The sequence below is a fragment of the Musa acuminata genome, chromosome BXJ3-7 (genome assembly GCF_036884655.1).
Source record: "Musa acuminata AAA Group cultivar baxijiao chromosome BXJ3-7, Cavendish_Baxijiao_AAA, whole genome shotgun sequence".
NCBI classification, from domain to species: Eukaryota; Viridiplantae; Streptophyta; class Magnoliopsida; order Zingiberales; family Musaceae; genus Musa; species Musa acuminata.
The window spans coordinates 41,514,647-41,539,779 of NC_088355.1; the positions used below are offsets into that span (position 1 = coordinate 41,514,647).

A 25,133-nucleotide genomic window follows, 5' to 3' on the forward strand; every position below is an offset into this window, starting at 1 on the left:
GACAACCTTATGTACGTGAGTCTAAACCATGTTAAGCTGATGAGGATGTTAACAATATATTCTTATAATATTTTTAGCACTAGGACTCAATATTATAGAAAGGTCTTCTCGTCGATCATCTCAATGAATACTTGAGCCAAGGGGCTTGAGGCTTTGCCTCCAACCTACAATACTTTCACCCAGGGAGAATAATAGTCACTCTTTTTACACGTCAATGTATCGAACTCAACGCAGACACCAATAAGATGTCGATGCTCATTCAAAGACCCAAGTCTTTCACTTCGAGGGATGACCTCAAGCCATCTACTTATATCTAATGAGGTATTCTTAAATCTCACTCAATAAAACCTCACTTAATTTGAGCGTAACAGAAACTAAATCAGAAAATCTCTCATGACCTCGATCTTCATGCAAGTGGCATCTCGGAAGCTTAACGTTTGCATCTTCGAGGCATCTCGGATAACTCCATGTATATGATTTTAAAGAATATCATAGGAAACTTTTAAATATTAAAAAAATCATTAGTATCCCATAAATATTAATAAAATATAAATATTAGCATTAGTATTTAAGTAATACAACATCCAAACCAAATATGATTTTAAAAAATCACAATTTTGATATGTACACATACATAACTTTATAAAATAAAAATTCTGCAAAAACACATATCCCACACAAGACAACCCAACAGCATGTTCTCCACTATTAGCAAGAGAGACATGGGGCCCGAATTAGGTTCAGAAATCACAAGGCGGGTAATGAAACGCGTAGAATTAAAACTGGTATCTCCTATTCCTCCATGATTTTTTCCGGGTCCCACCTGATCCTCCCCCTCGTCGTCGTCGTCGTCGTCGTCATGCACATCTCCTCCCCAATTCGCTCGACGCTGTACACCAGACAAAAACGAAGCAACTACTGGCCACCATCAACAGCGAAAAGCAGACTTCAAGAGCGAGAGATATGCCCTCTCCTTTCCCCTTCCCCTCTTCTCATCCACAGCCACAAACCCCACTTTGTCTTCTTCCTCGCCCACCCTGCCCTTCCAATTCCATCCCCTCCCTCTGCGCGCTCCCATCCGCCGTCTTCTTCATCAAGAATGCCGGATTCCATGATCGCAACCACCAAATATACCAAGCAATCGTAGTATCCGATCACCTTCCGCTGACATGGAGAGGCTCGGCGAGAGGGACCGCGTCCTCCTCGGCTACGCCTACCGCGATCCCTTCGGCAACCTCCAACAACCCCCTCCCCCGCAGCCGCACCACCGCAACTCCGACGTCGACTTTGCCGACGTATTCGGTGGCCCCCCCAGGCGGTCCTCCTTCTACGAGCGCCGCCGCAGCTTGGCGGACTCGCTCGACTCCCAATCCCGCTCTCGCCCCCTGTCCTCGGGGCTGGCCGACGAGAAGCCCGTGTTCGGGGAACTCGGAAGCCCGGCTCGGAGGCGGCACTTTGGCGACAATTTCTATGAGGACATATTCCCCGGGAGCGATTCTGGATCATCCACGTCGAGGAAGCTCGACCGGGACCCCTTCTTCCCTTCGGCCCCCGGTTCGAGGGTTCTCAGCCCCAATCGTCCTGTTCTTGTTGGAGATTCGTCGCTGCCACCGCAGCTCAGGTTCGATGTTACCCTACTTGCATATTGAACTGTCTCTAGCACTTGTCACTCAGGATTCAAGTCCCGTACTACGCTGGAGTTCCAGCTTGAGTCCCAATGTTATTGCCACCTTGTTTGGTGCAGAACGTAGTGCAATCACGGAAACATATACCCTTTAAGCGCTCTAATCTGACGACCATAATCCATTTCACATATCCTCAATTAGTGTACTCTGATCATTGTTTGTTGTTGTCCCCTTATACCTGCCAATTGCACGGCCATGTTGCTCTACTTGAAAGTAAGCGAGATAACCATCCATATGGAAAGATGATCTTTTTGGCTTCTTTTTGCTTTGATATTTCATTCATATACTGCTGTTGGTTTGACAAGCTTTTCCATTCCAGCCTCCCTAAGATGAGGTTCACGAAAGGCGTAGACCATCCGCCATTCAGTTCTCCTGCACACCATGCTCCATACAAAAGCGAGGATGGAGATCCTTATGCATCCACTTTTCCATATTCACCGAGTGATTCCCAAGCAACTCCAGCACCTGATGATATGAGAAATGTCGGTCACGCTTTTTATTGTCAAAGCCCTTTAGCTACTCAAACTTCTCGTGGCATGGGTAGGTCATCTGAAGCTTTCAGCAAGGGTAGTCAATCCGAAAGATATGCGACCAGTTTAGAAGGCTATATCAGCAGCAACAACTTTCATTTCTCTTTATACAAATGGGCAGCCAAAGGAGTGTCACTCACTCTATCTTCTCACTCAAAAAAAACAAATGATGTTGGTAGATGTAGTAGGCTACCTGAAGTGGTCATACAAGCAGATGACCTGCCATCTGATGATGATGATATGTCTACTTCAACCTCAACCGGAGTATCCAACAATCAGACTGAAACTCATGATAACAAGGTATTAAGCGATGCAGTCTCAACAATTACTGTGGATGTTTTGCCAGAGTCACACTCAAAGCACTTAAGCAGAACTTTTACCGGAAATTCAGGTACTTACTGTCCACAATTTACATTCTGCCATTGTCTGCTTTACAATTCTGATGTGTTCTTATCAAGTTGTAAATTTTAAAAAGTGTGAAAAGGGGCATTAACATATCTCTTATGTTGTTTCCCCTGGCATAGGTATGATCAGCGATAACATCAAAGAATTTTCTGTTGCTATACCGGATACTAAAAGACCCGAGTTAAAAAATCTTCATCATCTCTTCAAGGATGATTTTGAAAAAGATGGTAACATGACATTTGCTCAAGTTGAGTTGGATAATGCTGTCATGGACCTATTTAAACTTATGCTTTTCTGACCTCAGGACATGAATCATTAGCTGAAAAAGCAGGTGGTGGTCAAAGAGACATGAATGATGATTTTAATGCTAAGCAACAAGTGCAAGGACAAAACTCTGAAGTACATCTTGATGCAGTTAGCCCTAGGATTAAAGATATTCCAGTTTCTTTGGAAGATAAGATGCATGGCAGCAAAGTAAGAGGGAGGGTAAAAGAGTTCATCAAAATCTTCAATCTTGAAGGATCCCCAAAACGCAAAGGCACATTTGAGAGTGGAGATCAGAAGTCCAAAGAAAAGGACAGAGTCAAAAACAAATTAGAAGTCCAAGCTAGTGTTTCTGCTGCAAAGACAGATGAGGAAATGAAACCTGCCCCAACTATTGAGGAAGGAGCTTTTATCATAGACTCTTCTGAAGTAAGATGACTGATATGCCAAGAATTTATGATAGAGTTACATGAGATGACAGTCACTTCTTTCTTTGAGCTGATCCAAACCTATTTCAGGTAAATGAAACTTCAAAGAAGGGTGAGATACCTGACTTCTATCCGAGCTCCAATGTTTCTTTGAGTGGTGACCCTTCTTCAGAAAGAAAAAACACTTTAGAGCCAAGTTCTGGTTATTCTTCTTAACTCATGTTACATGATGTTTCCTAATACATATCTGAATTCTAGAATTTTAACTGTAGAATGTTTTACATGGAATTTTGCTTTTGTTTATCATCTAGAATATTGGTCCAATCTAGCATATGGTTATCTAGAGCAAAAAAGAATATGTGGAAGCTGAATTTTAAAAAAAATTCTTCTTTTCCTGAAATTCATGGGAAAATAAGTTGTCTTATATGAGTTTTGGTCAGGTCAATTCGGGATAAATACATCAGAAACTTCTGAACCATTATCTCATATCATGCAATTGATAGGCATCATATGACTGAACTTATGAATTGGTCATTGCATAAAAGATCAGTTTATGTCAATTAATTTTCAGCATAATGAACTTTAGAGAATTTCAAAGCAGTAGACTAATGGATTCAGGAGCATGAAAAAAAAAAAAAACAGAGAATAAATACAATCATTTTTGTTTGTAATTTAGTCAAAAATTGGTAATTAGATAAGTCAAGTACCAGTTGTTTGCAGCTCTTTCTGATTTTTTTTTTGTCATTTGCATGACAGCAAGCGCTAATGTTACACCAGTTCCATGGTTAATATACTAGATATTCATGTTATCTATAGTGTTCTGATTCATTTACATTTTATAACTCGTAAATCTCTTTCATTTATAGATTATAATTTCTCAAATTTCTAATTATTTCTTTTCCCTCAGATTCAACTCAAGAAAGGATTGTGGCTCCAGTTTGTAATGTTAAGGAATCCCATTTGGTATATTTTGATGGATGTTTGGTATGATCTTTTCTGCTATTTTTTCCTACTATTTTTTATGTGGTTTTAGAACTTATGCTAGGAGAATTGTGTAAAGGGTTAGAAACATCTATACAAGTATTAGCTATTTAATCTTAAATGAATTTAGCAAAGAGTAAGCCTGGTCAGTTTGAAAATTTCAAATCACTCGAATACTTGTCATTTGAAATGATGGTGATATTAATTCCGGGGAGAGTTACTTGACTCATGATTAGACAAGTTCCAATTTGGTGCATTTCTCATAGGTTCTTTCATATTTGAAATCTAGTAGCATTATTTTGTAAACACTCCCAAACTTGAAAAGTTCATGCTTCATTGCCTGCATGATGGCAGGGAACTTCCTATTGTCTATTGAGATGAACTGTAAGACCTAGTTGCAAGGCATGAATACTTTTACTGCTGCTGGGTGTTCATTCTGAGATGTGAAATCCAACTTTTATTGTGAGAACTTCTTTTTAATTAGTTCATTCTGAAATTTCACATAAGCAGAAAAACCAGCACATCCCTTGACAATCGCTTAACTGTCATAAAAGCTCTCTGCTACTTTTGTCCTATGCCACATGCCAGACCTGGAAAACTTACTTCCAATGTCTAGTTTCCAAAGTTCCTCCTTCATGTTTTAGTAAATCACATTTTACCCTCTAGTTTATGAAATTCAATAACGAGCATATTTAGCTGATCCATCTTTCTGATGCTGCCTCAGATTATGTGAGACTACAGATTGTTGGAAATAGAGAAGAAGTGCATCATGTATAAGTAACGGGCAAGAAATAAGAAAAGGAGAAAATTTATGAATGTTTAAAAATGAAATTGCTTTCTGAAAGATATTAATAACTTGAAATCCTGCAACTCATGGACCCAGATATGTTGAAATCCAGCAACTTTGTAAGAACACTCAGGTTAGCTAGAATGATCTCTTCCCTGGTTAATATTTGATTTAAAAAAGACTAATCAACATAAAGGCCTCCTTGCTTGAAACTAACAAGCTTTTTGGATATAAATGACTTAGATTACATTAAAAATTAATAAAAAAGGACTTACAGGCCCCACGTAAGCTGATTCATGGAAGTGGAAAGAAAAAGATCAACCACTGGTGGCTATAATCTACTATTCATCAACAAATCCCCTGATATCTGGTCTGGTAAAGCTGCTTTAGGTTGCATCCCTGTTGTGGGAACTCATGCTTATACTACTCTTTTCTGCTTGATAGAATGGTCTCTAAAGTTCTTGACTTGATCCATCATTGCACAATTGGATCTATTACATATATGCTTGTGCTGATTTACAGATGCTGTCAGGTCTTTGCATCACTTCCTGTGAACTGAACATATTTGTCCTTTTGTTACACAGGTGGAACAACTATGTCAAGAACATATGGAAAATAAACAAACTCTTTCACATCAAGAGCAAATAAAAGTAATTGTTACCTAATTCGATTTAACAAGAAATGAATTATATGTTAATTAATGTTCTGAGAAAGATTGGCCAACTTGTTTATTTCAGATTGCAGATGCCAAAATACGGGAGTGGTCAAAAGGAAAAGAAGGAAATATCCGATCATTGCTATCAACTCTGCAATATGTGAGTTTTGATTTCTAGCAGTGATTATCTAATAGTTACATGGACAATTGGATGCTATGCCCATTGTTTTCTTTCTTTGATACATCCAGGTTCTTTGGAAAGAATGTGGATGGAAACCAGTTCCGCTTGTTGATATTATTGAAGGAACTTCTGTGAAGAGAGCATATCAGAAGGCGCTGCTTTGTCTGCATCCAGATAAGCTACAGCAAAGAGGTGTTGCTGAGCATCAGAAGTATATCGCAGAAAAGGTTTTTGACATTTTGCAGGTACTTGGGATTGTTTATTGACTTTATTCATTATGTGTTGTACATCCAGTTGCAGGCATTGTTTTGTCTTGACTTCAATACCACAGTTTATCTACTTGTTAATAATATATATGTGTGTGTGTGTGTGTGCGCGTGTGCGTGCATGCACATACATACATATATATCATTCACATTCATATTCATCGTCAGTCCCTGTGATACTCATGTAGGTTATGCAAATTTATGTACGGACAAGTGATATAGATCTTATAAAATTCTATTCAGTGCATGCTATAACTGGAACTCTGACAATTGGAAGGAGTTTTCTTTAGGGGAGAAGGAGTTGGTTTTGGCATTTATACAAATATAACATCTTGTCTCCAACAGGCAACTGTTACTGATTGTTGACAAAAATGGTTGTGATTCCTGATGGCATCTAAATTATGACTAATACCTTGGAATGACAAACTACAAGATGTTTCATTGCACTCCTTTAACTCGTCGGGGATTCTAATGAGTCAGATATGGATGTAAACATCACAAGATCTCTCTGAATCTGATACTTATGGATCAGAAATGAGGATCTTTACACACAATTTTGGGTAGGGTTTGAGTCATTTATTGGACACATTATTGGGTGTAGATCTAAGACCCTCACCTGATACAATGATATTTATGGATCGAAAATGAGTATCTATTTAGATCTTGTATGAGACTCTAGGTTGACCTTCTGAAAGTTCCATTTCATCATGCAAACTATGTTCTTAAGACAGCAATGTGAGATATATATATATATATATATATATATATATATAAATAATATTTTGCCAATAAGTTGTTTAGGTGCTGGATAAAGTCTTCACACTAGACAAGCAAGAATGTCCCTTTAGATAGTTAAATGATTTATAATTGAACTGTCCTTTTTTGATATTATAAATGAAGTGGGTGGTTGAAATTGATTGACACCGTCGTATGTTTTCTTTTTTGCTTAAATACAAATTTGATTTGTTTCTTTTTCTCCTTGCAGGAGGCATGGGATCAGTTCAATTCAGCTACTAATGTCTTTTGATGCTTGGCCATATACATTTCCTATTTTTCTGGTGTGCCAACACGGCACATCTACATGTTCGTTCTTTCATAATTTATAGATGGATTGGTTATTTATTCTGAACAAATATACTTATGTTTTTCTCATTAGCGCTACCACCATATGCAGAATCTTTACCCATAAAATAACTCTTAGCAAATGAATTTGTCATTTCGTTCACAGGCTTGAACCTTGAAACAAAAATTATGGCTAGTAAGATGAGTAAATGGATTGAAAGACTTGACTTGTAGAAAGGTCTTTTTATTATTTTGGGCTACGCGTTTTGATCTAAGCATACATCTTCATAATCATTTTTTTTGGAAACAATATCAGGATTATTGAGATGACTAAATAGCATTTTGGCCATCATATCTGTCACATGATTAGTTGTTGAAATGTTTATCATGTTTGGATCATTAAAGTATAGTATATCTATCTCCTGGTTCTGATTGCATAAACTCTTTACACCTCATCCCATGTTTTAGAGGGGATCTTGTGTGAGATATGGTAACAAAACGTTGTTTCTTTTTGTCCTTGTGTCTCATTCATTCTAATATGATAATTTGGCAAAGTTTTCATTCAAGATAAAAAAGTCTTTGTTTAGGAGCATGCAGGCCACACATGCAATGCAACTGTACCTTGATGTTTGCTTGCACATTGAAGTAGCACAAGGACAAAGAGGGGGTGAGGTAGGTGGTAGGTCTTTTAGCTCTCAGAGAACATGGATGATACAACCCCTGGGGTGGTGGACAAACAGGTGCTGTGAAAATGATTTGAGGGCCAGTAATGAGAGTGAATCCATCCGCCGAGGAGGAGGAGGAGGAGGAGAAGCAGGTGTGGCTTTAAAGAGGGAGAAATCTTTGGATGGACCAGCGACTCCGTGTCATTTAATGTGCACTCACCCACTCATCTTTGTGATAAGGTATGTAATTAACCTGACAAACACAGAATCAAATAGCCCCTAATGACTAACAATAATATCAATAACGCCAGTAAGGGAACAAAAAGGTCACCTTTGAGCTTTTCATCTTTTTATTGGCATTGGGTGGTATCTCTTCTTTCTCCCATCAACACATATTTGTGGTCGTTGGAAAGCATTGGAAAAAGCGCGCCTTCCTTGAGAGGGCAGGCTGTCCCTCCTTTATTTTACTGCGCAACAACGACAGCAGCAGCGGGCAGGCAGACGGGGGCCAAGCTTTGCCCTCTCTTCCTGAGACCACCGCAGCAGCACTGCGAGCGATCCCCCCGGACCAAGCCAAGCCCACCTACCGGAGGAGGCGCAGATCTCTACCCCGCAATTAAATCTCTCGAAATCTCTCCCGTCTCCCCACCCCCCCATGATTGGTGTCGCGGCGGAGGGCCGGTGGTGATCCCTCCGTCTCTCAAGATGCCGCCTTTACCTCGTGGGCTGTCGCGGGCGATGACTTGATCCCGGGGGTTTCCTTGGAGCAGGGTGAGTCCGTCTCTTTCCCCTCTGTTTCAACAACCTCTTTTGGCTCACCCTTTCTCGAGCTACTCGTTTGAAAAATCTTGTAAGAGATCATTTTTTGTTTGAAGGGATTTCGGACGGATGTAGCTAAATATTTGGTCTTTTGGTTCTTCTTTTTGTCTTCACCTTCCAAATGTAGGTAGATTCCTCTTTATTTCAGGGTAAACTAGGTTTTATTGTGAGCCAGTCGTGGAATAAAGATCGCCTTTTTAGCAAACGTACGTGCGGTTTGTCAAAAGTTCAATAAATGTAAAAACTTAATTCTTGTGTGCTTCGATTGCTGCCTCGAGAAATAATGTTCTCCCACCTTTTTTTGGCAGTGTACATCTATCTAGTAGCCACTTATTGGACGGGGTTTTGTGTTGCTTAGGTCTTCCCGACCATATAAATCAGGGCACGGTTTTTGCTTATCTACTTTAGTTATGCGCTTTTTCTCCTAAGTGCTCGAGTCGTTCTTCATTGCTTAGGGTTACGGTTAATTGCCAGTTGATCTATTCTTCGATTGCTCGGGTTTGCTGGAGTTATTTTTTCCTCTTGTTTCGACCCTTTTATATGCCGGCGATATCTTATATTGTTAGTGTGATAACGTATGGACTTTAATGCTCCTTAGCTTGAATCAATCAAGTAGCTGCCTTTAATTTGTTGTTTTTTTGTTCCTCCCGGATAAACATCTTCTTAATAATTCTTTTCGTCTCTTTCCCTTGAAACAAATGATTTTCTTTCTTTTACTTCGTTTTCCTAGCATTCCTTTGCTCTTGGCAATATTTGTTGCTGTTCTTGCAATTCAAATGATGCTAATTTGATATAAGTTATCAGAATTACTTTTGAGAAAACAAGCATTGAGAAATTTCTGCGTGGTTCTTCTCGTCAGCTCTTTGACAGAATAACCCATCTAACAATTAATGTTTCTATTATTTTCTGATAGTCTGTTAACCTTTCTCTCTCTCTCTCTCTCTCTTTTTTCACATGAAGGAACATGAAGTCAGGCTACAAAAAGGCTTGGAAATCCCTGTTACCTCTTCGGCTAAATAAGAGATCTTCCAATCGGTTTTGTATGTTCTCAAAGGTTCGATCGGCCAGCAGAACATCAGGAAATGCACCTGTTTATCTAAATGTGTATGACTTGACACCAATTAATGGCTATATGTACTGGGCAGGCCTTGGGATATTTCACACAGGTGTTGAAGGTACAGTTTTCTTCAGTAGCTTATCGATGTATGTGCCAATAAGCATCATACCTACTAAAAGAATCTTCAGCATCTTATAAATGCTTGTGCAAAGGAGCAGATGTTGTATAAAAGTAATTATAAGAATTTTTACCATTCAAATCTTTAACAGGCAGCTAATGAGAAGCATGTTTGCAATGATATCTTTCGAATTTTAAACATGCCTATCATTGAATGAGCTGCCCGTTTGAGATTTGAATAGTGAAAGATCTTACATATGCTTAGCTGCATGAACATTTGTAAGCTGTTTTTCTTTTTAGAATGTAGGCTGCTTATGGGCATTGTATTATATTTGTTATTTCTTTAAGCAATCAAATTAATTCTATCAGCTCACCATATGTTCAGTAAGTATAGTTGACGAAGATGTTTTTGTGTTGTCAATCTAGAAGTTACATTGTAGCAAGGACCCAAGCACGGAGGACATGAAAAATGGAGAAAAGAGGAGAGGAAGAGAGACAACAGACAGTATTTATGTGGTCCGACCAGTAGGGCTACTTCCGTGGGTGATAGTTTCAAGAAGTTTTACTAAGATGGAAACAAGTACATGAATGTGTTAGTATTAGACCTTCGAAATCGGATTTCTCCAATTCGAGGAGGAGAAAAGCAATAAGGTGCCAAACTAGAGAAACTAGCAGCCTTGTTGCTGGAAAATTAGGAGAGAAAAACAAGTCCCCATATGATAATGTAAGTGGCTTTTCATGACATTTCTATAGGGACATCAATCCCCGATCCTAACCACAATAGGCTAGATTTATATTGCTAACCAAAATATCCTTGAAACCAGCTAAAAACCTGATACTTCAGTTTTCGACTAGCCTTAACAGATCCTCACTCAGATCTCGTCCACGGTCTATTTAGGCATGTGTGGTTTTAGTATTTCATCCACCCTCTTTTCCTTGTCCGACTTGTATTGGCATAGGCTGGCCAACTGTAAGTCGCCTTTTTTTTCATGAGACTAGGAATTCTCTTTTGGTGATCATCTGTGGAGTTGCAAGCCTTCTTTTCTAGTCAGAATGGTCACATCTGCTGATCAACAGACCCCCTAAGACCAGGGGCCCACAAATGTTGCTATTTTCTTTTTTTACATGAAAGATTGTTAAGAAAACTTACGTCTTATATAAATACTAGTAGTTGTGAGGAAAAATTGATGTTTGATTACTATAACAAATTGGTAGTTGAATTATTACTTCCATGTCAATTTTGTGGGGTTAGTAGTCTCCTTTATTTTACCTTGTCTTTACATTCTTATGATAAAATCAGTTATCTGTCATGCACTAATATGACTTTAACCCTCATTCTTAATATATCTATATATATTCTTGCAGTTCATGGGGTGGAATATGCATTTGGCGCACATGACTATCCAACAAGTGGAGTCTTTGAGGTTGAGCCTCATCAATGTCCAGGATTCAGGTTCAGGAAATCAATATTCATGGGTACAACATGTTTAGACCCATTTCAGGTTCGAGAGTTCATGGAAATTCAGTCTGTAAATTATAATGGAGACACCTACCACTTGATCACGAAGAACTGCAACCATTTCTGCCAAGATATCTGTTTTAACTTGACTGGTAACTCAATTCCAAAATGGGTGAACCGACTTGCTAGGATAGGTACAACTTTTTGTTCGAAATACGAGCTAGTCTATTTCTAGAATAATTATGAGAATTTTATGGTGATCTTGAACTACTAGAGTTTGTATTTTCAAATGATCTACCTCTTGAATGACTCAGAATATTGGTTTTCACTTTATGACCATATTTTGATAACAAGGTATCACCATTAAAACTGCAATATATGGCATGCAAATGACTGACATACTTTCAGCACATCTGTTATCATCACTTGAAAGCTAAGTTAGTGCCACACTAAATATTTCACTTCGATTCTGGATACAATTTAATAGTGATTCGTTAATAACATGATTCTTAGAGATGAAACATGGTAATTGAAGAACGTATCTCATATTTAAAGTCTCCGAAGGTGCTTAAAGTTTCCATGAGGATTGTGAGTCTTATGTTTCCTAAGATCTTTTTGAAGAAATTTGTCAATCATTTTGTCTGATTATTGTGGACAAGGATCCAAATGCATTCAAAAGACTTGACATTCTTGGCATCTTTTGCAACGACATATGCTAATTCTCCTTTTAGTTTACATTTAGTTAAATGTTACAGGAAAGTTTTTATCCACTATCTGAATGTCCAGAGACTGTACCTCATGTTTGAAAGCATTTTTCATTTGTCAAAATTATGAGCTTGGAAATGTCTTATTCTCTTTGTATCCATTTGTTTGTGATCAGCAGCATGTTACTCATTACGTATCTATTTTATCTAGTCTCTTCTTATTCTAAGCTCGTCATACAATTATCAATCTTCCTGGACATATCAAATTATCTAGTGATGTACTTTTCTGCAGGTTCCCTCTGCAACTGCCTACTGCCCGAAGCCCTTAAGATAACTGCTGTTCAACATGACCCAGTTCCGCAAACCAAGGATGGTGAGAGGAGGAAGCTGAGGAGTGCTTTCAGTTGTCTGTCCTCGATTTCTACGCGTCAGAAACGCTTCTCTGCTGCTTCTCTGTTATCACCTCCATTTAGAAGTGCCTTTCATATTGGGAGTTAGGTCTGGTGCCATTCCAATAAAGAATGCCTGAAAATAGCAGGATCTGTTGATCAAGAAAAAACCTGATGGTTTCTTAGTTTTCTCCCGTGGAAAGCTTGTGAATGCATATCTTAGTACAGAAAGATGGCTTCCCATAATGTGCTATAAGCTTTGACCTTGTTGTATAAGCTTGTTGTGGATAGGAAAGCGATCACTAAATGATGTGCAATGCTTCTGTTATTTGTTAGGTTGCTCACTTGAACAGAGACTTTTGTAGCACTGATCATCTGAGGTTTGTTGTATGATTATTTCATAGAAGCAGTACCCAAATTTTTGGATATCTTCTTAACCCACTTTCCTTGAAATATTAATGCTTGATTAGCGTTCTTTTATGGTACCGTTAATATTTTCTTTTCTGCTTGACATTTTATTTACTCTTGTGGGCACTAATCTTTGATAAACTAAAGTTGCGCATGGTTCCTGTCAATTTCTTGAGTTGTGTGGCAAGTTTTGAGTTCTGTTTCTGTTGAGAAAGCATTTGATAGAGTATCATTGTAATGGCAGGACACTATTGTGTCAGTTAGTACTCAAGCAAGAACAATGCTCTTCATATGCTCCTGCTCAGACAGGTCAAAATATCATCACGTTGATGGACATATTGATGTGATTCAGTAACAATGCTTTTGTTATGCTGTTGCATTTTCATTAATCTATTAATTGAACCATGTTTTGACAGTTTCAAGTGGGAACATGGTTGACAAACTCACTTGTGTCTGAACTCATTGTATCTACAATGCCTCAGGATACTCCCTTTTAACTGCTATGTCTATTTCTTGGCCCAAAGTCTTGAAGCTATAGCAGGATGCAACCAAATCTAAGGTATGTAATGAACTGTTTTGCAATTCATGGTGAAAGATTAGCTTGAGTAACTGTATTATGTTTTATTTTTCTTATTGATAAACTCAAGCATTCAATTTTGGTGATTTGTTCTTTACTCTTTGGTAAATCTGTTGCATGGCTTGCTGGATTTTAGGATTGTACTTGACATATGTTATCATGATTTGACAGTCGACAGGTTGCAGGATAAAAAGAAAAGATCATAGATGATAGATATTAGAACAGTATTGCAAGAAGGTAGCAGCCATGGGAACTTTTTTGATTCATTCCCCTCATTGTCTCTTTCAATCCTTTCCATAGAAAGTCCCATCATTTTCATGATAATTAATCTACAAAACTCATCATCGCATTTTATGCATAAGAGTTCAGCAGCAGTAGATTAAGTTTCACCAAATAAATGCTACAAGCTTACTCCCAGTTATTGGTTATATGTATTACAGGAGAGTTCTCCTGTGTTGGAACTACAAAATTGCTCTTCTGGTGAGATTAAAACCTCTTTTGCCACCTGATGTGTTTGTGACAACAATAAGAAGGCTCACAAAACTGAACACTTAGAACACAATCCCTTTTACACATAAGATTAGATTCCTACAGCAGCTTTACTTTACAGCTACAAATTCTTGTTGATGTCAGTGAGGAGAATGATTCAGTGGAAGAGCCTTAACTGGTGAGGATTAATCACATAAATCATGACAACAATGGCAATAACTTTTACACACCATAGAAATTAGCCCACTCCATCATGTAGCTATTGAAGTTATACTCTTGTATGTTCATGAGGTCAGCTTCTCCTTCCACCCCAAACTCTCCGACTAATGGATGGTGGCTAACAGTTGACAGGGATGAGCTCGGGCTGCTGCCGCCTCTCTCGGCGTTGCTGCCGGAAGCTCCAGCCCCGCTGGCGCCCAACGAGAGCTTCCTTATCTCCTCTTCGGCTTCCAAAAGCTTCCCCTTCAGTTTGAACACCTGCAATTAGAACCATATGCTTAGTTAGCACCAGGAAGATCCAAGAAGGAACCGCTGCCGCAGAATAGATTAATACCTCTTTCTCGAGGTGGCATTTCTCGAAGACGACGGCGTCGTGAGCCATCTTGAGCTTGGCGTAGGCCTCCTCCACCTGCTTGTTCTTGTGCCGAGCCCGCCGGTTCTGAAACCAGACGGCCACCTGCTTCGGGTCGAGCCCGAGCTCGGTAGCGAGGTGGACCTTCCTCCCCGACTCCAGCTTCCTCTCGTCCTGGAAGCTCATCTCCAAGAACTTCAGCTGCTCGTCGCTCAGCCGCTTCTTCTTCGCGTCTCCTCCCGCTCCGTCTCCCTTCGCCTTCCTCCTCCTCCGCCGCGTTCTCGTCTCGCCTACCGACGCTGAGGAAGACCACGAAAGAGAGCGTTTAGCTCTTGCAACGCACGTCGTCATCACCTCCAACAGATTTGGACATGTTCATGGTAGTACGTGAGTTGGCACGGAAGAACATTGGACAGTGGTCAAACCTTGAGGCATTTGAGAGCAGAGTTCGGACGCTACGGGTGAGGGGAACAGCATCTTCTCTTCCACAGGACTGACACCACCTTCGCTCATATTCTCCCTTGTGTACAGTGCAGCTTTTGGGCTCTCTTTAGCGGTCACAGAGCAAGAAAGCCACACCAAATCTTTCTTGTGCTAGCTTAGCACTGTAGTACGAGCTTGAATAACGCTAGGGAGGAGGAGGAGGAGGACGAGGAGGACGACTGTTGCTAATGCCCATGGTTGAAGTCTCGAGGCTTACTTATAGGAGGACGGCAGACTCAAAAGCCCTCAGAGGATGGCCAGAATGACATGAATGCCATGGTTTAAAATGGGGAGAGGCGTGTGCGAAGATGAAACCGAGCTGGGAGATGGCCATTGCCATTTTGTTCGGGTCTTCACACGGTTGTCGTCGGCGTTCCACTAACCGTCTTGCTTCGACGACATTGTTGACTGTCTCAGTGTTTATGGTAGTTTTCATGCAGTCACAAAAAGTATCACCCCTCTTGTTCTTTATTGCATGCCGTACGCCACTGTCTTTCTCCTCCATTAGCGAGAGAGAGAGAGAGTCAACAGCCCTCTTCTCCCTATTCCAGTCCATTAGCTCGAAGAGTATGGGTTTGGTGGATTGCTTTTGAAGAGTACTATCTGCTTACTATATTCCTTCTCTCTCTCTCTCTGTTCATGTGAATGCCAAAAATGGTCCCCCCGGAAGATGATGTACGGAATGATGGCCGTCCTACTGTGGATCCTCGTGGGTCTTTGTCTTGAGCCGAACTCATGCCTATGACTTGGTTAATATTATGTGCCTATGATGCATGTGACAAGCGTGTAGGCTTCCTACCGTAGTAGAACGTAGCTCACCTCTGTCCGCCTTTACGTTCCCATCACCGGCTAAAATGGTTTTGGTAGCCATTGATGAGACGAGCTGTGGCCGAGGAGAGAAGAGAGATAACTCAAGCTTAAAAGGGTTGGTGAAGAAGATATCTTCGCCTTTGGGCACCAAAAAGGAGTGCACATGGGACGCACCTCAAAGGCTCGCCTTCAACACGCGTCACCAAAACTTGGGAGTCCCGAGAAGGGCGCCTACGCTCTATCCGTGTACAGGTGTCGCCATCTACTGTCCCTCCAAGTGTACCCTCTGAGGCTGATGACCATTACCATCTTGCTTGCAGCTTCCAGTGTCTTCTTCTCATCAAGCTCTCTCGTTTTTATCTTCTCATCTAACCTGATATGTGAGTGTCCTTACAAAGGCAGGTGCCAAACTTCCATTCGGCATCATTTAGTCAAACATTGTACTAAGTGTTCATCATGATTTTAGTTTATGTGCAAGCAAGTTTCACATGCCGCATGAGGGTATGTTACTGTGCGTAATGAAGCATCTGATTGATGAAGGATGTGTCCTCGAAGCTTTGTAGTAGTTTACATGGGAGGAGCCAGCATATCTGTAGCTCCAAAACACATGATCTAATCATGTTTCAGTTCAATTTCCTTTTATCTGAGTGTCACTTCTTATCATGGAATATTCTGCAGCTGTTCCAGTGAAATGGACTCGGCAAGGCTACATCAGTTGTATGTGGAGGAAGGAAGAAATGGAGACTTGGGAAGCTTGCGGAGTTGCAGGCGGATGTCCTCTTTGAGACAGTCCTTATCCTGGAGCCTTTTGTAGCAGCCCTTGTGTTCTTCCTCCAGCTAATACTAGCTCATCACCTTTACTGCACTTTTTTGTAGTTGGCAGGATCAGCTTATGAGTGGAGATGAAGTAATCCACACCTCCATCTTCTCAATCATACTTCTCAGGAAATATCAGACAAGATTTGGCAGCAGCACAAGTAGTGACTTGAATTAAGTATGCTGGTGAAGATGACCCAAATATCAGGGGAAGCCATGAGATGAGACATTGTCGGGATGGTGACTTCATATGAGTGAAGCAAACAGTTCACAGGACAGGTTCATTGATGGGATATGCAGTGTCTTCTTCATCTTTAGTTTTTGTCGGATAAGGTAGACTAAGATGAAGGTGGGGGAAACTGAATCCTTTCCTACTAGAATAATTTCTATTTAAGAACAATGTGTTCCATTCATCTCTCTTCTCCTTTCTTCTCGAGGAGAAGAGTCTGTTTGGCTCTGTCATGCATGTACTGAGCGAGCCAAAAACCAGTGTGTCAAGAGACTGCTTGCTTAAGCTTATAGATAAAAGTCACAGACATGAAACCACCGTAACAAGGAAGAAGAACAGGAGCTTGTCATGTGCCAATCTGATTCCTGCTTACCACTTGCGCAAAGCAAGCTCATTAAGATAAAAAAGAGTTGCAGTGTCGTGAGGATAAGCATTGGTAATCCACTGGGAGAAAGGCCGAAGCACTGTACTTGTTTAGTAGAAAAGATTATAGCATGCTTTGTGTTGGATTCCCTCACATGCTTAACCCTTCTTCACAAACCAAGGTTAAGCCCTCAAACAGATTGCTTGCCATGCTTCTCCCGGACACCCCTTGCTCCCTGTTTCCCGATTTCCAACTGTGAGGAGGTATCGATCATAAAGATTCATCGCACCCCTCAAAGTTACAGCCTTTTAATGCTGGCTTATGGCTGGCTGGCTTGCACTGACCGACTCATGCAGCCATTAAAGCAAACTATGCTTCATCTCCATCAACATAATGGAGAGAACTTGGTGTGTGTGGTTTGTCATGGACTTTTAACTCGGGTTGATGTCATCTAACATGCTAAGATTCACGTAATCCAGCTTTAGGCTATCCTCGAATCGTGGCACGACGTGAGGTGGCACGGGAATCGAGGTAAACTGGATTCTTTGTTTGATTGGATTGAAGGAGGGACCGATCCCCGAGTTAAGGTGATTTGTTTAGGGATGCCGAACGAAGCTGACTTGAGGCCAAGAGATGAACAGTGGCTTGAAGGACTGGTTGAACAGTGACAAACACATACTTAGCACCTTATGATGGCAACAGGAACAGATAAACTAATGGAGTGGTGATGGATTCCCCTACTTAATCATTAAGACTTGGGATTAAGAGGACAGTGGACAGCTAATATAGCCTTGGAAGAGCAAAACGTGGCCATCTAATCTCCTCTATTTCAGAGCCTTTATGCACACCCATTCAAAGCTGTCATTTGTTTGTGTTATTTGATGTGGAGAAGATTGTTACAAGTGCAGCTACATACACTTATTCTTTGTATCATCAACCTCTCTACTACTTATATGAGATATCAAACACTCTGGTGAGGTTTGCTTTAGAAATGGTGGTCAATACAGGTGTTGTAAACCAAAAAGTTCTGCTAATGATCAAGTGGGTTTGTACCAAAATAAGGCTTAAAATTCGATGCAGAATTCTCTGCCAAATTTTATGTTGAACAGTTTGTAAATCACTATGATAAAAAATATTTTTACACAAAACTTACGTTCGTATAAATATATAAAGACTTAAATTGACTTATAAGAATTACGCGAGTAGAACGAATACTTCAAGCTACCATTTTTTCCTCCACATAGAGGGATTATGAATTCATTGTTACTGAAAAAGATAAACTCAAGTAGATTGGCAAGGGTTTAACTTTCAATTCTTGTGGTACAAAAAATGCTAGAACAGTCCTATAACAATTTATGTGCCCATCTCACTAGATATTAAGCTTTTTCATTGTTCTTATTATGCTTTCATATCAAATTTAATTGGATATTTCAAGGTGACAACAGATTGATCTACATGCTGATGAAGTGCAACCACCAATTCAGAACTCAGATTGAAATGCAAATGTCATGCCTTCAACCTCCATTGCTAAATCTCCAGCCATAGCCATGCCTTTCAAAATTGATGTGGGTCTTCAATTATGCTTCTGCAGTGTTTGGCAGACAGCAGCACAATGTGGTGAAGGCCAGCAGCTATACATTCCATACCTCAATACACATCACATGGAGAGGAGCCCTCATGTTGTGTCTTTGGACCCAACAAGACATTCTTTGTACCAAGCTGGTTTCATGTTTGGTTTAGAACCACAAAGTAATTATTGCATCCTGAGCTCCAATTAACACTTGCAAAGATTCAAACAGGTTTCCAAAAACCAGCTTGCAAAGATTGTAATCAAGCTGGGTAGATTTAATTTCTATATGAAAACAAGAAATGAATGGTAGTTCAACATGTATCATTGTTGTTGATGGAAGTATCCCATTGAAGTTTCCAGGTTTACAAAATTGCAAAAAGATTGTGGTCAGAGGCAGAGCAGAAATAATTCCACAACTGTAAAATGAATGAAAAAATCATCAGACTTGTAATGCCACAAAGGAAAAATACATGCAGACATAATAAAATTGATACACAGCAAAGAATCCTCACAACTCACCTGTTTCTATTTTCTAAAGATCTTCATAGAGCTGCTTAAATTAGAATAAGGATGATCCACCCTCACATTTTAATGCATTTGACTACTTCCAAGCTAGATGCATGATCAACCAGATCGAACTGAGCTGAAAACAGCTTGCAAAGAAGTGTCATACCGACATAATTAAGAGTTCATCATCGAGTATTTAATGAGATGTGTCCACCAAGAATAAGAATAATTTTACTGTAATGGTTGAGATCATTCCACATGAATTTTTTTCTGCTTCTCTACCTGGGAATCCAAAAATAATTTAACACCTATATACAACAAAACTTGCAGTATCTCTTCAAGTAAACATACTTAAACATCCTGGTCAGGATTAAATGATCAGGGACCAGAAGTGGCAACTTCTCGCAAGATGTTAGAATTCACTTAGCAAGCAATACTAGATTACACTGTGGCCCTAAAATATACTGATGAGAAATTGCCATCAAACTAGCAGTCACATAACAATTTAGCCTACCCCAAAGGTAATGAAAGAATCTGTAATGCATGCACAAACAGGTTACCGAACGCCAAAACAAAAAGGTGAGGGCAACAGAACCAAACCACAGAATGACCGAGAGTTGGACAGCGAAGACCTGAGCATCAAATCAAATTGGCAAAGCAATTCATGAAGTAATGAGGGCTCGATATCTTTCACTTTGATGTTGTGCTCCCGACTCCCAAAGTGAGTTCAAGATCATCCACTCCAACATCATGAATCCTCTCTCCCTCCCATGGCTTCACCCTCCCACTCTCGAAGTCAAACTCCATGCCTCCTCGGCCCTTCTCAGGCACTCCTCCTCCTATGGCACCTGCTGCGGTCACCGGCATTGCAGCAACAGGGTTGACAAGGTTGAAAGTTGGGGACCCTGGTGCTGTCATCTGGAAATTGACCCACCGGCCAGAATCAACAGTTGAAGCATCAGACTCGTCGCATTCAGGTATTGTTGCAGGATGCGCATGGTGGCGGCCTCTGGTGGGGCTAGCAGGGGCAGATGCTGCAAATAGAGTGTGGCGGAACGAATTCTGATCCCAGTCTGGAGCCTTGATCTTTGGTGGGCTGGAAGCAGTAGGCGATGAGAGGGGTGGGGTCACAGGGGCACTGTTAGAGATGCGAAGCGGGGGAAGGGTGGTGAGGTTTCGGAGGAAGGGGAGGAGGCAAGAAGGGTTCATGCTGGGGTTGTTGGCGTTATCAAGACGGCTGGGGCTTGGAAAAGACGACGACGACGGACTTGCATGGTAGGAAGGGACAGGACTGGTGAATGCCGAGGAGAGTGGGCTCAGTTGGTGGGACGAGGGGCATGGGCTTATGCCTGCAGATGGCCCTCCCATGGCAGATTCCGGAGGTGGTGGGGGAGGCTTGCAACCCTGTCAATAATTCAATCACCAAAGTAGTATTAATGCATTATAATGCTCAAAGAAGAGAGCTTCAAGAAGAAATTATCGGTATCGAAATTGGTGGTTTTCGATTAATGCATTATAATGCTAAAAGAAGAGAGCTTCAAGAAGAAATTATCGGTATCGAAATTGGTGGTTTTCGGATAGTGAATACCCGATCATCTTCTACTTTTTATTCCGAACTAATCAACTATCAGTTAGATAATAACTTAATCATCCATTGCAGATTCATGCAAGTAGGAGAATGTTTACACTGATTTCCCCCTTGAAAGGGGATGAGGGAATGAGAAGCAGCAGAAACCAACTTCGAACTGAGTAATTCACATGAAATGGATCAAGAGGAAAGCAACGATATAAGGACATGAGTTGAGAGCAATCTTGGATAAAATGCCAGAAAGCAGATAAGATTGCATGTAAATTAACTCAATCTAAAGAAAAACAGACGCCAAAGTGGATCTTTATCCTTTAATAGAAAAAGAAGATGAAGCTTTCAAGGATAGAACAGAACAAAAGTAAAGATCACAGTATTGAAGGGGCAACAAATCATCAAGACAACAGGACCATACACATGAGAAAGACTAACCAAAGACACGAAGTTGTGTTAGAACAAGCGCATGGAATCTAAGTCGAAAGAGTGAAAGACAGAGGAGGAGGTCGAATAACCTAAGATTTTATTGCTTGAAACAGTCCATTTGGTCGTCCACATCAAGCAGACATACAGAAGGGGAATACAGCTGAAGGATCTATCATCTACTGGAACAGAAGAAGACTGCAAGTTAATAAAAAAAAATTTGGATCAATTAGCATAAACAAAATACTCAGATCTCATACCAAAATCATCAACAGTAGAACCCAAAAAACTTTAAGGACGGTACTTTTATCTCAAAAGAAAGCTAGCAATGATCCAATAAAAGCAGCAAAATAGTGAAAAGGATCCGAAAGATAAAGATCTATCATCAAAACAACAGGAGATCTATCATCAAAATCACAACTTGGTGCAGCCACCTCCGATCTCTCCAAAACGAAAGATATTATGAGGCAAAAATGGAGAACAGTTGCAAAGATGAAGAGGGAGAGAAGAGAAAGGCGAGACCTTCCGGTAGGTGGTGCCGTCCTCCTCGACGATCCAGCCGGCCTCGCGGCAGAGGGCCTTGAGGACCTCGTTGTTGTCGCAGTGCTTCGGGAGCTTGTAGTTCCCCATCGCCCGAAGCCCGGTGAAGATCTTCGCGGCGATCGCCCGACGCCGCCGCTCCCTCCGCTTGTTGTTCTCCCTCTCTTTCCACGTCGGCTGCCGCCCTCCTCCCGACGTCATGCTTCCCACCTCTCCTCCGCCCCCTCCTCAAAACTCGATCTTTTCCTCTTGGTCTCTCTGGTTCCGCTACTTTGCCCCTATATTATCACTCAAGATCCCACTTTTGCTTCGCAGCGGAAAGAGATTTGGGTTAATCGGCTGATGTCGCGTAACGAAGGGAGAAAAAGAGGCGAAATTTGTTCTCTTCTCTCTCTCTCTCTCTCTCTCTTTTGGACAGAGCAGTCTGAGATTGCTCACGAGGAGAGTACGCTTTTCTTTATTGCAAGTAGATTGGTCAGATTCCCCTTGTGACAGAGAGCCCCCCCTGTCCTCATCACTCGCCTCTCTTCTTTTCAGGTGGGCGGGTGCGGAGTAATGAAGCGGGACAGGAGCAGGAATTGACAAACCTGTCATCTCTGTTTCACTGATGCCATTTACGACTCCCAAACCTCACTGGTTTTCCGGTCATCGATGGTGTCTTTGTTCTACTCTTGCTTACCACGCATGGTCACTTTGAATGGTCACTAGTGCTTGGTTTGACCCAGTGATTTATCTCGGCGAAGAAGAGACCAAAAGTAAGAGGTGATTAGCTGCGGAGGGGGGCACAGTCACTGTACCAAGACGGTGAGCTGGTATCTCCTGCGTCATTTCCTGTTCCTGAAACTGGAAAGTAAAATAAAGCTCAAAGAGGATTGATGGAGTAGACTAAGCAACTTGGCAAGTCAAACTGTGAGCGGTAGTGATTGCAAAGAAGGAATGCATGGTGGTGATGATGATGCACAATGGGTCCTCCTCCTCTCTCAATGATTGGATGCACTTCATTAGGGCAATTTGCACACTAGAAATGGGCAGGGCAACCCCCACATTTGTAGATTCCCAGTTCAATCCAGTTGCCATCAAAGTTGATGATGGCACAGGTAAGGCAGTGTGATCATCCATTGGCACCCTTGACCTTTTCCTCTTCTTCTCTGTAAGTAACCATGCAGGTCAAAACTGGAGGTTCATCCGATAGATTCAGCATCCACTGTGTTTGCTCTGCACATATTAGTTTCAGTTAATTATGAGACTGAAGCCACTGTCTCCAATCCAATTCTGAGAAATAAGAGATCATCTGCAGGACACGAAGAAGACACCACCATGGTGATCATATATTTATTTCTGCTCTAAGTCAAGTCACCTCAAAGGTGTGCTACCTTATCCAATAATGCTTAGACATATCCAGTAGTATTACCTAATCCTCCTTTTGTACCACATATCTTTATCTCTCTCTCTTCTTTTCTCTCTTTCATTCATCATAGTGGTCCATTTCCAGCGAATAAATCCCTCAACAATCCAACTATCGTTCGGAATCTGTATCTATGTCTCGTGGTCGCACGTGCGTACGTTTGTATTCTCAACCTCAGTAGCTTTTTTTTTGGGCATGTAATTTCATTCCTCAGGTAAAATTTATTATGATCTTCGTTAATCAAAATGTAATTAAGCAAACATATCCCCGCAAAATTCAAAAGACTTTCAGATTTATTATGATTAACCGTCAATTGGTGTTGTTGGTGAACCTTTACGACGTGGCCGAGGTGTCAACACGGTTCGGTCCAGTCCCGGATGTGCAAGGTTGCCCATGCGGAGGCTCAAGTCACGTCGATGTCGGATCAAGTTAGGTCCAAGCGTCGTCTCCCGAGTGCGGTTCTCCCTCGGTGGGTTATTGTTGCTTCGTTATCAGTTCCTGCACAAAGATCGAGGTCGGGAGAAAGATTTCCCAATTCGACCCCTCCGAAGTTCAAGTTAATGTTGTAGAGTTAAAGAGAATTGAGTATCTCACTCTCATGATCAAGGATGGTTAGCTTTTATACCTACGAGGATGTGTTGATCATACATGGTCAATTAACTGTGGCCGGCTTAAGCTTTTGTACGAACGTCGACCGTCCTGCATGGATCAACGTCATGTGGTGTCGTCTCGATCTTTCCGAGACAATTGTACCGTAATAATGTCATTCGTACGCAGGGGGTGACGGGCGGTTGCCCGTCACGTGTGTGCTACGCGTCATATCTGACTTAAAGTTTCACGTTTGCATCGTTGTGTCTACTTGTCTGAATCCACGTGGGTGATACCAAAATATGTCATATCATGTGTCAGCATAAATATGTAAAATCCCAAAAAAATCATTGTATCGTGGTCACAAAACACATCCCAATTGGGTCCTATATTTCATGAATCGTGAGATGAGTTGGGAGATTAAAAGTAGTAGCCACATAAGAGAAGATGATGGTGATCGAAAGCTTAAGCAAGTAGGTGAAAGGTCAGGCGAAGGTCCCATCAAAACAAGTCACCAAAAACATCAAACCTTCCACAACAAATTTTATTGACAACATTTGTATAGGCAAAACTTGAGATTTATCTATCACTATTAGTGCTTATAGTTAAGTTTTTTGTTTGGATTATCGTCAGAATAATTTGATTAAGTTATTTAAGTATTATAATTTATTTATTTATTTTATTTTATTTTCTCTTATTTATTACTAATAAAGTAAATGAATAATTCATGAAATAATTATTTTGGTACGAGTTATTCCGATTAAACATCTACGGTAGCAATATATTCTATAGCATATATTTGATTGAATTATTAATCACCTATTTATTATAAAACTATTTTTGATAATTTAATGAGCATTCCCTTTTTGTTGTCTTTGCAATACTAAATTCCTCATTTTAGTGGAAAAATAACTTATTATTTGTTCTCTAAATTTAACACGAATTTATTAATTTTTTAAATTTCATTTGATATTTTTATTTTTTTAATATTATATCATTTTCGTCTATCGTGACCATAATAATCTTGTCATAAGATCTGATTGTCTCAATTTCATTTCATTTCATGACCGATCGCTTTCGTCCCGTTGTTTTAATCTTATCATTATTCATAATCTTATCTTCTTTTACACCCGTAAGCAACGAAGAAGGTGATAATGGGATCAAAGCATTAGGGCAAAATTAAAGATGGATACGGCGAGAGATATTTAAGGTATCAGACCAAATAAGAGCACTAAGCACTACGTATACACACGGCTTCTTTTTGCCGGTGTTTCATGGACGGTTTGGATGGCGTTTCTCGATCATGATCCAGATCGC

At 40.6% G+C, this 25,133-nt stretch overlaps 4 protein-coding genes across 8 annotated transcripts; 2 read left to right on the top strand and 2 right to left on the bottom strand.

Moving 5' to 3' along the window:
- Nucleotides 1-916: 916 nt before the first annotated feature.
- LOC135643167 (J domain-containing protein required for chloroplast accumulation response 1-like) lies at nucleotides 917-7,334 on the top strand. 3 transcript variants are annotated; one of them, XM_065159815.1, is made up of 10 exons: nucleotides 917-1,621; nucleotides 2,005-2,606; nucleotides 2,740-2,847; nucleotides 2,925-3,313; nucleotides 3,403-3,514; nucleotides 4,220-4,296; nucleotides 5,665-5,730; nucleotides 5,818-5,895; nucleotides 5,985-6,161; nucleotides 7,168-7,334. In XM_065159815.1, exons 1-10 carry the CDS (start codon nucleotides 1,170-1,172, stop codon nucleotides 7,207-7,209), a joined length of 2,103 nt encoding a protein of 700 aa, XP_065015887.1. In that variant the 5' UTR covers nucleotides 917-1,169; the 3' UTR covers nucleotides 7,210-7,334. The 3 variants fall into 3 exon arrangements, with proteins under 3 accessions (XP_065015887.1, XP_065015888.1, XP_065015889.1); XM_065159816.1 differs by having other exon boundaries at nucleotides 3,403-3,508; XM_065159817.1 differs by having other exon boundaries at nucleotides 3,403-3,424.
- A 219-nt stretch (nucleotides 7,335-7,553) lies between these two features.
- Nucleotides 7,554-12,882, top strand: LOC135643168 (deSI-like protein At4g17486). Of its 3 annotated transcripts, none has more exons than XM_065159819.1 (4): nucleotides 7,554-8,149; nucleotides 9,689-9,903; nucleotides 11,268-11,555; nucleotides 12,358-12,882. In XM_065159819.1, exons 1-4 carry the CDS (start codon nucleotides 7,836-7,838, stop codon nucleotides 12,561-12,563), a joined length of 1,023 nt encoding a protein of 340 aa, XP_065015891.1. In that variant the 5' UTR covers nucleotides 7,554-7,835; the 3' UTR covers nucleotides 12,564-12,882. The 3 variants fall into 3 exon arrangements, with proteins under 3 accessions (XP_065015891.1, XP_065015892.1, XP_065015893.1); XM_065159820.1 differs by lacking the exon at nucleotides 7,554-8,149 and adding an exon at nucleotides 8,164-8,680; XM_065159821.1 differs by lacking the exon at nucleotides 7,554-8,149 and adding an exon at nucleotides 8,771-9,110.
- Nucleotides 12,883-13,788: 906 nt separating this feature from the next.
- On the bottom strand, nucleotides 13,789-15,308 carry LOC135642313 (homeobox-leucine zipper protein HOX12-like). Its single transcript, XM_065158355.1, has 3 exons — nucleotides 14,925-15,308; nucleotides 14,482-14,798; nucleotides 13,789-14,405 (listed from the first exon to the last, which is right to left on the bottom strand). Exons 1-3 carry the CDS (start codon nucleotides 15,010-15,012, stop codon nucleotides 14,151-14,153), a joined length of 660 nt encoding a protein of 219 aa, XP_065014427.1. The 5' UTR covers nucleotides 15,013-15,308; the 3' UTR covers nucleotides 13,789-14,150.
- Nucleotides 15,309-19,591: 4,283 nt separating this feature from the next.
- LOC103992864 (protein BZR1 homolog 1) lies at nucleotides 19,592-22,373 on the bottom strand. The gene is made up of 2 exons (XM_009412752.3): nucleotides 21,806-22,373; nucleotides 19,592-20,682 (listed from the first exon to the last, which is right to left on the bottom strand). Exons 1-2 carry the CDS (start codon nucleotides 22,022-22,024, stop codon nucleotides 19,969-19,971), a joined length of 933 nt encoding a protein of 310 aa, XP_009411027.1. The 5' UTR covers nucleotides 22,025-22,373; the 3' UTR covers nucleotides 19,592-19,968.
- Between the last annotated feature and the right edge of the window lie 2,760 nt (nucleotides 22,374-25,133).